This window comes from Ursus americanus, chromosome 21, assembly GCF_024610735.1.
Source record: "Ursus americanus isolate L20-20 chromosome 21, mUrsAme1.1.p, whole genome shotgun sequence".
NCBI classification, from domain to species: domain Eukaryota; kingdom Metazoa; phylum Chordata; class Mammalia; order Carnivora; family Ursidae; genus Ursus; species Ursus americanus.
In genome coordinates, this window is record NC_142147.1 from 8,234,107 (window position 1) to 8,247,446 (window position 13,340).

Genomic DNA, 13,340 nt, shown 5'->3' on the forward strand with positions numbered 1-13,340 from the left:
GAACACGCTCAAACCATGACTATTCAGCAAGCTGCCAGCCAATGTCGATCCCTTTGCTCTTCCCCCGTATGATTTTCATTTGGGTTCTTGTCCACAGCCAATTCCCTGACACAGCAAAGACGAAGCTCCAGACTTTTGAGAGGCAAAGCTTTTGCCTGAATCCACGCCTCCCCTACTGCCTGAGAATCCTGAGCTACACGAGAATGTTTCCTTACCCCAGGCAGACTCTACCTTTGTCTTGTGGCTCTGACAAACACTAGCCATTGACTCCAGAGGCCATTCCTCAAGCTGCCTGCTTTCTCTAGCCCTTGCTAGACTGTGTTCTTGCTGGCTTTCCCTCATGCTTTATGCACAGTCTTTTAACAAAGTGGTCTGTAAACTGCCCACCACCACTCTTAAGTAATTAGACAGGGTCTGGGGGGGCACCCCAGAAGCTGGTACATGGTCATCCAGGAAAGACAGCGTGATGCTGAAACTGCAACTACCTGGGTATGAATCTCAGAGCCGTCACTTACTAACTGGGTAAGCCTGAATGAGCTACTTAACACTGCTATGCCTCAGTTTCCCCACCTGTGAAATGGGGCTATGGAAACCTACGTGGAAGTGCTGCTATGAGGATTAAATGAGTTAATGCAGGGAAAGCCCTTAGAACAGTGTCTGATGCAGGACAGGCCTTCAACAGATGTAAGCCATTACCATCCATCTCTGCCTTCAGGCTGCCTTCACACCAGAGCTAAGAAAATCCCTCCTTCAGAAGATCGCCTACCGGTGCAAGTATTCTGAGTCTCACTGTCAGGAAATGTTACCTGAGAGAGACTAACCCCCGCTAACAGTCACTCCTGAATTCTATACTTCCAAGTGCTTCCGCAGTCGAGGAAGGCATTTTTCAATTTTGAATTATTAATCTAATCTGACACAAATCTCATCTTTAATGCAGGCAAGAGAGAGGTCCTGTCAAGGTTCATACACATAAAAATCAATTCGGATACAGTTCAAGGAAAACTGCTTTTACCAAAACTACAGAGGTAGATCCAAACAAGAACCCTGAAGTGCCATGGTGATTTACCTACTTAGTTACTCAGAAGAATTCCGCTGCAGAATGTGAGAGACAGACCAAACTAAGTAAGACCACCTTCGAAACTGGTTTACAGACTTTGGAATCCTACACGATGGTCAAAACCAATGAGGATCAATAATCCTCCATGACATACTGTTACATGAAAGTAGCAAGTTCCAGAACAATAAACCAATGTGAGCCATTTCAGCTAAAAATAAGGAGGGAAACTGGGGAGGACTCTGAAAGGGATTTTTACTTTTTAATGTCAAACACTTTTATATCTGTTTATCCATTCCTGAGAGAGAGAGAGAGAGAACGGGCAGGGGAAGGGGCAGAGAGAGAGAGAATTTGGGGGCAGAGAGAGAGAGAATCTCAAACAGACTCCACACTAAGCACAAGCCGGACATAATCTCACGGCCCTGATATCATGACCTGAGCCGAAATCAACAGTCAGACACTTAACTGACAGCCACCCAGGTGCCCCAAACCATTTTAAAGTGACTTTATTTATACTCTAATACTGATTCACCTCATAACTAAAATAACTTTGGATTTTCAGAGCATATACCCATGGTCAAATGGTAGCACAAAAAAGGTGGGGAGGTGTGGAAGAAGGGAGTCGAGGGCCTGCTGTAGCGGCTCACCCAGGCAGAGCCCACAGAGGGGCTCAGGTGGTCGAGTCCCTTCAGTCTGTAGGTCTCTTTTAGTTACTAGAGTCCAAATGACTATGGAAACGGAGAAGTTAAAGCAGAATGGCTTAATATGATCAAGCTGACCAGAGGGACTTCCCAAAAAGCAAATATTAATAGCATCAATTTTAACAAACACATAAGTCTGCACAGTAAGAACACATCTAAATTACTACTAAAGCTTTTAGCAAATTGAGCCACAACAATAAAACTTTACCTTAGCATGTCTTCACCCTCCTTTAAGTAGCCCTCTTGGGGAGAATAAGAAGTCGGCAGAAAAGGTTTATATGGCTTGCTGCTAAAAAACCAACAAAGACAAAATTACACTTAAGAAGAAATTATTTCCCATAGCCCACACGTTTGTTTCCACAGTTCTGGTACACTCAAAGGTGATTAAATCTTCAGTTAAACTGGATTTTTAAAACTCGAACAATGCTTTTCTCAAGACTTCTTTTTTTCCCCAGAATCTCTATTCTATTTTGTAATGCCTATTTCTATTTTTGTCTACTTTGTTTGCTCAACTGCTTTTCCAGAGCTGACAACTGAAGGCACAGCTCTGTCACAAGAAAAGACCATTAGAAATTCACCAACAGAAAGGGGCTTCAACATAATGAATCAGATTTACCCAAATGAACTGAATTAACCCGCCCCCAAAAAAGTAAGAATGTAATGCTGGTAGTGTTTGGTAATTTTAAAAAATCCTTTAAAAAAAAAAAAAAAAAAAAGCAAAAGCTTCTCTTTGGTAGATGCCCCACCAACATCACCAGAAATTTTAATGAATGATCTGCCACCTTTAATGTATCTGACACTAACTCCACAATGGCACTTACGAAAGAATGTTCCTGAATCATTTGTGCGCATCAATTCTAAGCACTCAAGGTCTTCGATTAAGACCACTGTTATGTTTACATGCCAAATGCATTTGATACACGTCGACACCGTCTTCCTCATTTAAAGGTTGTGTGGTTAATGAATAACAGAGATCTAAATTAAGACAAAAATAAGGGGCAAAACCTAGGAAGAAAATGCCTGCTCCAAATTGTTAGCTGAAAGAAACAAGGGGCTAAACAAGATTAACTATTATGAATTTGGACTGAGAGGGTTAAAGAGTTATTAGAAAGCTTTCCTTTTCCAAAAAGGATCAGGAGCACAGCTGCTCCACTCGACCCTCTTCTCAATGATCCTAGCCAAGTTTGAAGGCCATGAGAAGGAAGAAGCAGATGGTTCAATGTGAGTAAGTCAAAAGGAAGTTGCATTTGCCTTATTCGGCTTCCTAGCAACTAGACTGAATGATGCCAAGAAAGCCAGCCGGCTCTAAGGAGAAACGCTGCAGGACACTTGGAACCCAGCAGTCGGGCAGGGGAGAAGAGGCCCCCAGACACCCTCACCTGGCAAAACAAGTCCAGTGCCGCCTGACACCCACACTTCCCACCTCACCGGGACCTTCCCTTTCCCTTGCAGGTCCCACTCCAGCCAACCCAGGCCACATGAATGCCAACCGCTTGACTACCAGGACAACCTTTCAGATTCTAGCAACATCAGATGAGCAGTCTGGCCCAGCCATCAAAGAATAACTTCCCACTTCTCCACGGGAGGGAAGGCCCAAAGCACTCAACGCACCTCAGCCAGCTGGACAAAGGATTCCGCAGGCCAAAAGGCCCGCGCTCAACCACTGTAGCCCGAGCTCTGAGAAAGGCAGACAGACGTGTACACTGGCTGGGATCCCAGAGGCCTGAGAAACATCCCTCCCAGACCCCTTTTCTCCTCCTTAAAAACATTCCCTAAGTACCATGGAGGCAGGGGGTTCCCAAATGGGCTGCTTAAAGGAGTCACACTCAGGCAGGAATTGTCTTTGTGTAAGTACATAAATAGGCACATGAAATACATCCGCAAATGGCCAAAGGAAGGCCTGATGTTATTAAACGTTGCAAGGTTACCCTAAGCCCTGGCAATACTTTGTCATATATTCTGGGTCTCCCTCTCTAAGTGGTGGCACCCATTAAAACTTCAGTTCCTCTCCTACTCCGTGGGTATCAGGTTAGCCACTGTCAAATAGAAAATGGGACTTATAATTACAATATATCTTGGGAAATGAATACAGTTTCCAAAATGTTCAATGAAAATGTTTTCAATGCATTATCCTTAAGCCTTATAACAACCAATCAAGCTGGGTGTTACCAACCTCCCCACATTTTTTAGAAACAGATGAGGAAACGGAGAGTCAGGTCACACACAGCAGCAGTCAGCTGCTACACAGTTAAGCTATAAAGCCCAAATTCAAATCCAGGTGTTTCTGACTCTCAAACCCAGACTCCCCCCATACCTCATAGCCCAGAAACTCTGGTCTTAACCCCGGAGGTCTGCAAGTAAAAGAAAAATAGGAAAAGCAATGAAAGAAGGACAAATATAAGGAATAAAGACATTAAGTCATTCTGTATTTTTATGGAAGGTAAATTCATGTGGGCATAAAAAATTCTCATTTGAGAACACAGAGTAAGTATGGCAGAGGGCTCCACAGTGAAACGTCTGCCTGCCCAGCCTCTCCCGGCCACACTCCAGCAGGCGAAGAGCCTCCTCCGCACATCTGAGTGGACCACCTAAGGAAGAGCAATTCAAAATTCAAGCCTCCAGCCTGATGTGGAGGAACCAGAATTCTCATGTGCTACTCGTACACAAGTAAAATGGTACAATCACTTCGGAAAATCCTCTGGCAGTTTCTTAAAAAGTGAGACACAGAATCCAGCCAGTCCACTCCTAGATATTTACCCGATAAAAATGAAAGCACAGGTCTACTCAAAAACTTGTGCATGAACGTTCACAGCAGCTTTATTCGCAATAGCCAAAAACTAGAAATGTCTAGCCACAGAAAGATGGGAAAACAAACTATGGTGTATCCATAGGTCTTAGGCTGCCCAGACCACCATAACAAAACATCATAGGCTGGATGGCTAAAACAACAGAAATTTACTGTATCAGAGTCCTGGAGGCAGGAAGTCCAGGATCAGGATGTCAGCACAGTCCAGTCCTAGTGAGAGCTCTCTTCCTGGCTTGCAAAGGCCACCTCCTTGCTGTGCCCTCACACAGCCCTTCGACACCACATGCACAAGGAGAGAGAAAGGACTTTTCCTCTTTTTATAAGGCCACTAATCCTACAGGATTAGGACCTCACCATTTTGACCTCATTTAACCTTATTCAGCTCCTAAAAGCCTTGTTGCAAATACAGTCCTGTTGGGGTTAGGGCTCCAACATATGTTTATAGGGAACACAAGTCAGTCCATGGCACCAGAAAATGGAATACTACTCAGCAACAAAGAAATGGAAGTACTGATCCACCCAACAATATGGATGAATCTCAAAATAATTATTCTGAAGGAAACCAGAAACTTCTCCATAAAAATATAACTGTATGATTCCATTTAACTAATTCACATAAATTATATATACAATATACAGAAACTTATAGAAAACGCAAGCCAGGCGAGCCTGGCTGGCTCAGTCGGTTAAGTGTCCGCCTTCAGTTCAGGTTCCTGGGATCAAGCCCCGCATCAGGCTCCCTGCTCAGTGGGGAGCCTGCTTCTCCCTCTCCCTCTGCTTGTGCTTTCTCACTCTCTCTGTCAAATAAGTAAAATCTTTTAAGAAAGAAAAAAAAAAGAAAAAAAGAAAATGCAATCTAATCCACTGTGATAAAAGTGATAGACCAGTTGTTGCCGAAAGAAGGGGGAATGATGACGAATAAGGAAACTCTGGGGGATGACAGCTGTGTTGATTACCTTGATGGTAGTGCCGGTCATCCACATGTCAAAACTGAGGTTGTACACTTTAAATATGTGCACTGTATTTATTATATATCAATAGTACACATCAATAATCATACATCGATAAAGCTGAAAAAATCCAAGCCTTTTTCCCATTTTTTCCCTCTGTAACATCAGTGTGTTTTCTTTCTTTTCCTCTTTTTAAAAAAATTTCCTTCCTTGTTTTTTTTTTTTTTTAAAGATTTTATTTATTTATTCGACAGAGATAGAGACAGCCAGCGAGAGAGGGAACACAAGCAGGGGGAGTGGGAGAGAAAGAAGCAGGCTCATAGTGGAGGAGCCTGATGTAGGGCTCGATCCCACAACGCCGGGATCACGCCCTGAGCCGAAGGCAGACGCTTAACGGCTGTGCCACCTAGGCGCCCCCTTCCTTGTTTATTTTTAAGTAATCTCTATACCCAATGTGGGGCTCAAACACACAACCCCAAGATCAAGAGTCACACGGTCTTCCAACTGAACCAGCCACGTGCCCCAACATTAATGTGTTTTCAATGTGTTTTAAGTTTTAGCACTGGTCAGAAATCATGCAGATTCTGGTGTCTTTACGTGGAGAGAACCTTACACATCTATGGAAAGACAGTCTGTTGAAACACTTCCTCACTATTTCAAATTAAATGTACATGTCACTCCCAAAGCCTCCAGGAATGCTAGTATGATTATTTTTAACTTGTTACTATTGTATCTCAATTACTTCAACTTATTAGACAGCTGATCTATTAAGTTCTCAGGGTAGGACCCACTGGGGATAAATTTTAAAATTAAAAAGACTTTTAAGAATCTACTCTTAGAAGTTCCATCATAATTTCAAATTTCACTGAAAACAATTTGAATTTTAACACTCCTCTGGAGAAATTTCAATCAAGCCTCCAGAAATAGGAAAAGAGTAGTACCATGGCACTGTCAAAGGACACAAACCAAAAACATTCATAGGTTTCCTCTATGATATTCTAAAAAAAAAAAAAACAACGGGGTGAATACACAGCTAAACAGTGTCACCATGTGATTCAGCAATCACACCCAACTGATTTGAAAACGTATGTCCACACAAAAACCTCCACATGAATGTTTATGGCAGCTTTATTCATAATGGCCCAAAACTGGAAGCAACCAAGATGCCCTTCAATAGGTGACAAGATGCCCTTCAATAGGTGACACAGATAAAGAAGCTGGCACATCCAGACAATGAATATCATTAAGTGATCAAAAGAAAAGAGCTATCAAAGCCAATAAAAGGCTTGGCTAAATCTTAAATGCATATTGCTAAGTGAAAGAAGCCAGTCTAAACAGCCTACCTACTATCTGGTTCCAATTAGATGACATTCTGGAAAAGGCAAAACTATAGAGATGGGTGAAAAGATCAGTGGTTGCCAGAGGTTTTACACGATGGAATTGAATAGGTGAAGCACAGGGGTTTTTTTCCAGGCAGTGAAATTATTCTGCATGAAGCAGTGATGGTGGATACATGACACTATGCATTTGTCAAAACCCACTGAACTTCACAGCATAAAGAGTGAACCTTAATGTATGCAGATTTTAACAAATCATTTAGGAAGTCGAGAGAATCCCAGGATGGAATACAGAATGTGACAAAACAATTACAAATTATCTATGAATGTATGAAACAACCTCACAGAAGGGAGGGAGGGAAAAAGGTAGGAGCTCACCTTTGTACAGCTTTGCAGAGAACCCGGTGGGATAGGATTTGGCCCACGGCTGTAGTTTTTCAACCCTTGCTCTAAAGCCTAACGAGGCCCTCAAGTGGTAACTTTCATAAGCCTGTGAAAGGAGGGCCATGTGATGTGGGATCCGTGCCACAGGGAAGAAGGCCAGACCCACGGCTTTGCCCGCATCTGGTCCAGAGTCGATGCCAAAGTCCTGATCCGGACTTAAAAGATACCTATTGCCCAGCCCCCACCCTTCTATAGCCCCCCCACCGGTCTGACCTAATTCTCTACTTCCACCTGCACTCCTGGGGGACTCCCCTCATGGCAACTGGCATGCCTTCTAGTTGCTCCCTCCAGGAGGGCCTTGCCCCTCGCGGGGTCCCTCTGTCTTAAATACCCCCCCCCCGGCCACACACACACACACACACACACACACACAAATACCCACATGGCCAGCTCCCCTGCTTCCATCCAGGGCTCTGCCCAAATGTCACCTTCTCTGTCGGGCCCTCACTCACCTTCTCCACCACCTGTGCTCCCTGCCCTCTGACCCTGCTTTACTTTTCTCCATGTCACTCATCACACACACACACGCACACACACGTTTTAAAAAATAAACTACTTTTTTAACAGTTCTGATTTTCAGAAAAATTGTAAAGACGGTACTATATAAGAACGTTCCCATATAACCCACACTTAGTTTCCCCTATTATTAACATCTTATATTTTGGACTACATTTGTTACAACTAGTGAACCAATACCGATACACTATTATTAAAGAAGTCCATACTTTATCCTGATTTCCTCAGTTTCTACCTACTGTCTTTCTTTCTGGTCCAGGATACCACATTTCATTTTTTGGTCATGTCTCCCTAGGCTCCTGCTGGCTGAAGCAGTTTCTCAAACTTTCCTTGTTTTTCATGACCTCAAACAGTGTGGAGGAGCACTGGTCACATACTACATATTTTTACTTATTTGTGTATTATCTCATTCCAAGCAGGGAGGTAAGCTTCTAGAAAACAGGGATTTTTGTCTGTCTGTTTAGTTTCCCCAGCAACTGCAACAGGGCTTGCCAAAACGTTAAGTGTTCAATGAATAACTGCAGAATGAATTAATTTGCTAAAATGAATGATTTTTTTTTTAACTCTAAAACTCCCTAGACCTACTTCAGGTTTCATAGAGCCCAGCCCTTCTCATTTCGCACATGAAGACAATTAGGTCTTGAGGAGTTAGGTAACTTTCTTTTGGTTTTTAAGATTTATTTATTTGAGAGAGTGAGCGAGTGAGCATGCGAGCAGGGAGGGGTAGAGGAAGAGGGAGAGAATCCTCAAGCCTACTCCTTACCAAGTGCGAGCCTGACACAGGCTCAATCCCACCACCCTGAGGATCGTGACCTGAGCCGAAATCAAGAGGTGGACGCTCAATGGACTGAACCATCTAGGCACCCCAGGTCAGGTAACTTTCTAGTTACATGAACCAGAACTAGAACCTCCTCAACCTTCTGTGACTGCCACACCCACAGAACCCATATTTCACTGTACACAAGAACCCCTCAAACACAGTCGGTCCAACACTTCAAATTGCCCACAGGGAACTTGGGAGCTGATACTCATTCTCAGCAACCTCAACAGCTTTTTCTGCATAACGATGTTTATTTGGCTCAATGACTTGAATATTTTATTCCATTTCTGCCCTTATTATTTTATAAACATAAGTGAAAAAATAAAAGGGAAAAAAATGCCGACACCAGTAATTAGAAGTCATCTAGCAGGTGACAAACAGGAGTGAGATCTTTTAGGTCAAATCAGGTTCTTCGTAGGCCTTGGCTGTTCACCTGAAACCAGCACCAAGTGCTAGAAAACGCTATGAATGACAGTGTCTAAGTGGAGAGACATGAATACCCTGCCACGATAGATAGTTCTATTTTTTACTCATTTCTTCCTCTTTAGTATCTTTTCAGGAAAAGATATCAGGGATTCCCCCCCACTCATTACACCTGTTTGGCAACCTTTCAACATGCGCTTTAGTGAAAACCAAATGGGGATCCAATAATTGTTGGACAAAATCCACTAAACATGAACTTCAAATGTATAATACTTTCTCAACTCACCCAGAGCCCAATACATAGCATGCTCTAAATAAATACTTACAGAACACATGAAGATGAAGTGATTCAAAACTTTATTAGAAATGAGCAATATGGGGGGCGCCTGGATGGCTCAGTCAGTTAAGCATCCGACTGCTGATTTCGGCTCAGGTCATGATCTCAGCAACATGAGATCATGCCCGGTGTCGGGCTCCGTATTGGGCATGGAATTCGCTTAAGATTCTCTCTCCCTCTCCCTCTGCCCCTGCCCTTTGCCCCCACTCTCTGAAAGAAAGAAAGAAAGAAAGAAAGAAAGAAAGAAAGAAAGAAAGAAAGAAAGAAAGAAAGAAAGGAAGGAAGGAAGGAAGGAAGGAAGGAAGGAAGGAAGAAAGAAAGAAAGAAAGAAAGAAAGAAAGAAAGAAAGAAAGAAAGAAAGAAAGAGACAGGCTGAATAAACATGGAAAAATTATTGCTAGTGCTTCTACTCTTCTATATATTCCATGCAAATAACCAGATATTAAAGCAAATACTCTTTAGATACACAGTGTTCTTTGCCAAACCTGTAATCTGGGAAAATTTATAAACTTCAAGCATATCAAACAGATAGACTTAGGAAAATTTTACTTATGTGTTTTTTACTCTATCTTCTTCCAAAAACCTTAGCGGTGCTACCTAAGAAAGTTGATTCATACACGTTAACATCTCATTAAGCAGCATGACTGGGATATAAGATAGCTCATACACACAAATGTTGTGTCAAAGCTTTTCACTTGAAGCTTTTTCTTCTTTTTAATCTTTCTTCAGATTTTATTTATTTATGAGAGAGCAAGCGAGCACAAGTGCACGAGAGCATGAGCAGGGGGGAGGGGCAGAGGGAGAAGCAGACTCCCCACTGAGCAGGGAGCCCCACTTGGGACTTGATTCTAGGACTCTGGGATCATGATCTGAGCTGAAGGCAGACCCCCAACCTACAGAGCCACCCAGGTGCCCTGTCTTTAAGCTTTTTTTAATGGGCCTTTCTAAAATGTACTAAACCCATCTTGTCCTTCTTTAACAACTGAAATAGTCTTTCATCGTTTGTCTGTTTGTTGGTTACTCCAGGTCAGTTATGACCATCACTACCGTATTTTCTCAAATATACAACCTGTACTTTTTCTTTTTCACATATGAAATTAGGGATCCTTCTTACAATAATATATACAATTGATGTTGTGTATTTTCCTTTTAAAGCTACTATTAAGGGGCGCCTGGGTGGCTCAGTTGGTTAAGTGGCTGCTTTCAGTTCAGGTCATGATCCTGGGGTCCTGGGATCAAGCCCCACATTAGGCTTTCCTGCTCAGCGAGGAGTCTGCTCGTCCCTCTCCCTCTGACCGCCCCCTCCCACTCGTGCTCTCACTTGATCTCTCTCTCTCAAATGAATAAATAAAAAATCTTAAAAAAAAAAAAGCTACTTTTAAGATGAATGATTTTTCTTTCCAATTGGAACTATATCTCAGAATAACCAAACCGTTTACAAGGAGATATTATAGAAGTAGTCCAACTAATAAATAATGAGAGAATAATGGAATAAAAAATTATCAAACATCCTGCAACAACCAGTAAATGAAAGGACCTAGACAAAAATCAATGGCTGCTAACGACAAATACAGAAAGACAACTAGGCATCAGGTTCTTTTTTTTTTAAGATTTTATTTATTTATTCGACAGAGACAGCCAGCGAGAGAGGGAACACAAGCAGGGGGAGTGGGAGAGGAAGAAGCAGGCTCATAGCGGAGGAGCCTGATGTGGGGCTCGATCCCAGAACGCCGGGATCACGCCCTGAGCCGAAGGCAGATGCTTAACCGCTGTGCCACCCAGGCGCCCCTAGGCATCAGGTTCTTTTCACCAGAAGTGTACATCACCTATGGAATGAATTATGTTGCCAAAAACAAAGAACCTGAATACTGTCACAGCTCTAGATCTGCCTCTAATTTACAGGAAATACAAGAGGCAGAAAGACAAGTTAAATGACACCACAAGGCATATCTGGGTGGCTCAGTCGGTGAAGCATCTGCCTTCAGCTTCAGGTCATAATCCCAGAGTCCTTGGACCGAGTCCCACATCAGGCTCCCTACTCAGTGGGGAGTCTGCTTCTCCCTCTTCCTCTGCCCCTCCCCCGGTGGTGTTTTCTCTCGCTTGCTCTCTCTCTCTCTCAAATAAATAAAATCTTTAAAAATAAATTAAAAAAATAACTGACACCACAAGATGCAATTGGCATAGAATGTGGGAAACTCTAGAAGACAAAGGACCTGCTTCTTCAACAATAACAAAATATTAAAAAAAAAAGAGGGAACCATAGATTTAAGAAGACGTAAGAGATATCAACCATTACAGAACATTCCACCCAACAATAGCAGAATACACATTTTTCAAGTGCACATTGAACATTCCCAAGGACAGACCATGTTAGGTCACAAAACAAGTCTTAATAAATTTAAAAACACTGGGGCGCGTGGGTGGCTCAGTCGTTAAGCATCTGCCTTCGGCTCAGGATCGAGCCCCGTGTTGGGCTCCCAGCTCAGCGCAGAGCCTGCTTAATTTAAAAAAAAAATTAAAAAACATTGAGATCATAAAAAGCATCTTTTTCTGAACACAGTAGAATGAAATTAGACATCAACACCTGAAGAAAAACTGAAAATCAAAATACTTGAGACAATGAAAATGAAAATACAACATAGCAAAACTTCTGAGATGCAGTGAAAGTAATGCTAAGAGAAAAATGAATAGCTGTAAACATTCACATTAAAAAAGATCTCAAATCAACAACCCAACTTTACCACTTAAGGAACTAGAAAAAGAACAAATAACCCAAAGCTAGCAGGAAGGAAATAATGAAGATTAGACAAGAGATAAATAAAATAAAGACTAGAAAAACAATAGAGAAAAAAAATCAATGAAATGAAGAGTTGGTTCTTTGAAAAGATCAACAAAATCAATAAACCTTTTGCTGGATTAAAAAAGAAAAAAGAAAGAACACACAAGTAACTAAAATCAGATATAAAAGAGAGGGCATTACTACCAGTTTTACATAAATAAAAAGGATTATAAGAGAGTACTATGCGGGAGCCTGTGTGGCACAGCTGGTTGAGCGTCCGACTCTTGGTTTCAGCTCAGGTTGTGATCTCAGAGACATGACCTCAGAGCTGTGGGATCGAGCCCCACGGGGGGCTCAGCACGGAGTCTGCTTGGGATTCTCCCTCTGCACCTCCAACTCATAGGTGCTCTCTCCCTCTCAAAAATAAATTTTAAAGAAAAGAGAGTACTATGTGCAATTGTACACGACAAATTGGATAACCTAGAAGAAATGCACAAATTCCTGGAAATACACCACCTACCAAGACTGAATCATGAACAAATAAAAAATCTGACTAGATCTGTAACTAATAAGAAGACTGAGTCATTAATTTAAAAACTCCATGAAAGACTATACTTTCAGGGACCATTTCTATAGTTTGTTACTAGAGAAGTTTCTCTGAATGTGTAGAATACCCAAAACCACGAGGAGGGGGCGTTGCATTCTCTCCTGAGCATGAAGCCAGCTCTGACTGTTGCTTCTGCAGCTCCCTTTTGCCATTGTTGACTGTTCTCTTCCTTTGGGAGAGCAAGAGGGAAAACAAACAAAAGCAAACAATCTCCATAAAGAACAGTCAAAACCAGATGGCTTTACTGGTAAACTCCACCAAACATTTAAAGAAGTAACACAGGTGCACCTGGGTGGCTCAGTCATTGGGCATCTGCCTTCAGCTCAGGTCACAATCCCGGGATCCTGGGATCCAGCTCCACGTCGGGCTCCCTGCTCAGTGGGAAGCCTGCTTCTCCCTCTCCCACCCCCCCTGCTTGTGTTCCCTCTCTCTCTCTGTCAAATAAACAAATAAAATCTAAAAAAATAAAAAAAAAAATAAGGAAGTTAACACAGATCTTTCTCAAACTTCCAAAAATCTGAAGAGAAGGGAACACTTTCCCACTCATTCTATGAAGCCAGCATTAC

General features: G+C 42.3%; 1 protein-coding gene and 1 pseudogene across 3 annotated transcripts in view; one reads left to right on the forward strand and one right to left on the reverse strand.

Moving 5' to 3' along the window:
• LOC123798478 (uncharacterized) overlaps positions 1–13,340 on the reverse strand; it is a 54,585-nt gene that overhangs the window by 14,153 nt on the left and 27,092 nt on the right. For 2 of the 3 annotated variants that reach the window (XM_045806931.2, XM_087870409.1), the window contains exon 3: positions 1,964–2,044. In XM_045806931.2, coding sequence (XP_045662887.1) covers positions 1,964–2,044 — 81 coding nt within the window. The remainder of the gene's footprint in view (positions 1–1,963; positions 2,045–13,340) is intronic. The other variant, XM_087870410.1, reaches the window with a different exon arrangement.
• On the forward strand, positions 12,773–12,974 carry LOC123798480 (small nucleolar RNA U3; annotated as a pseudogene).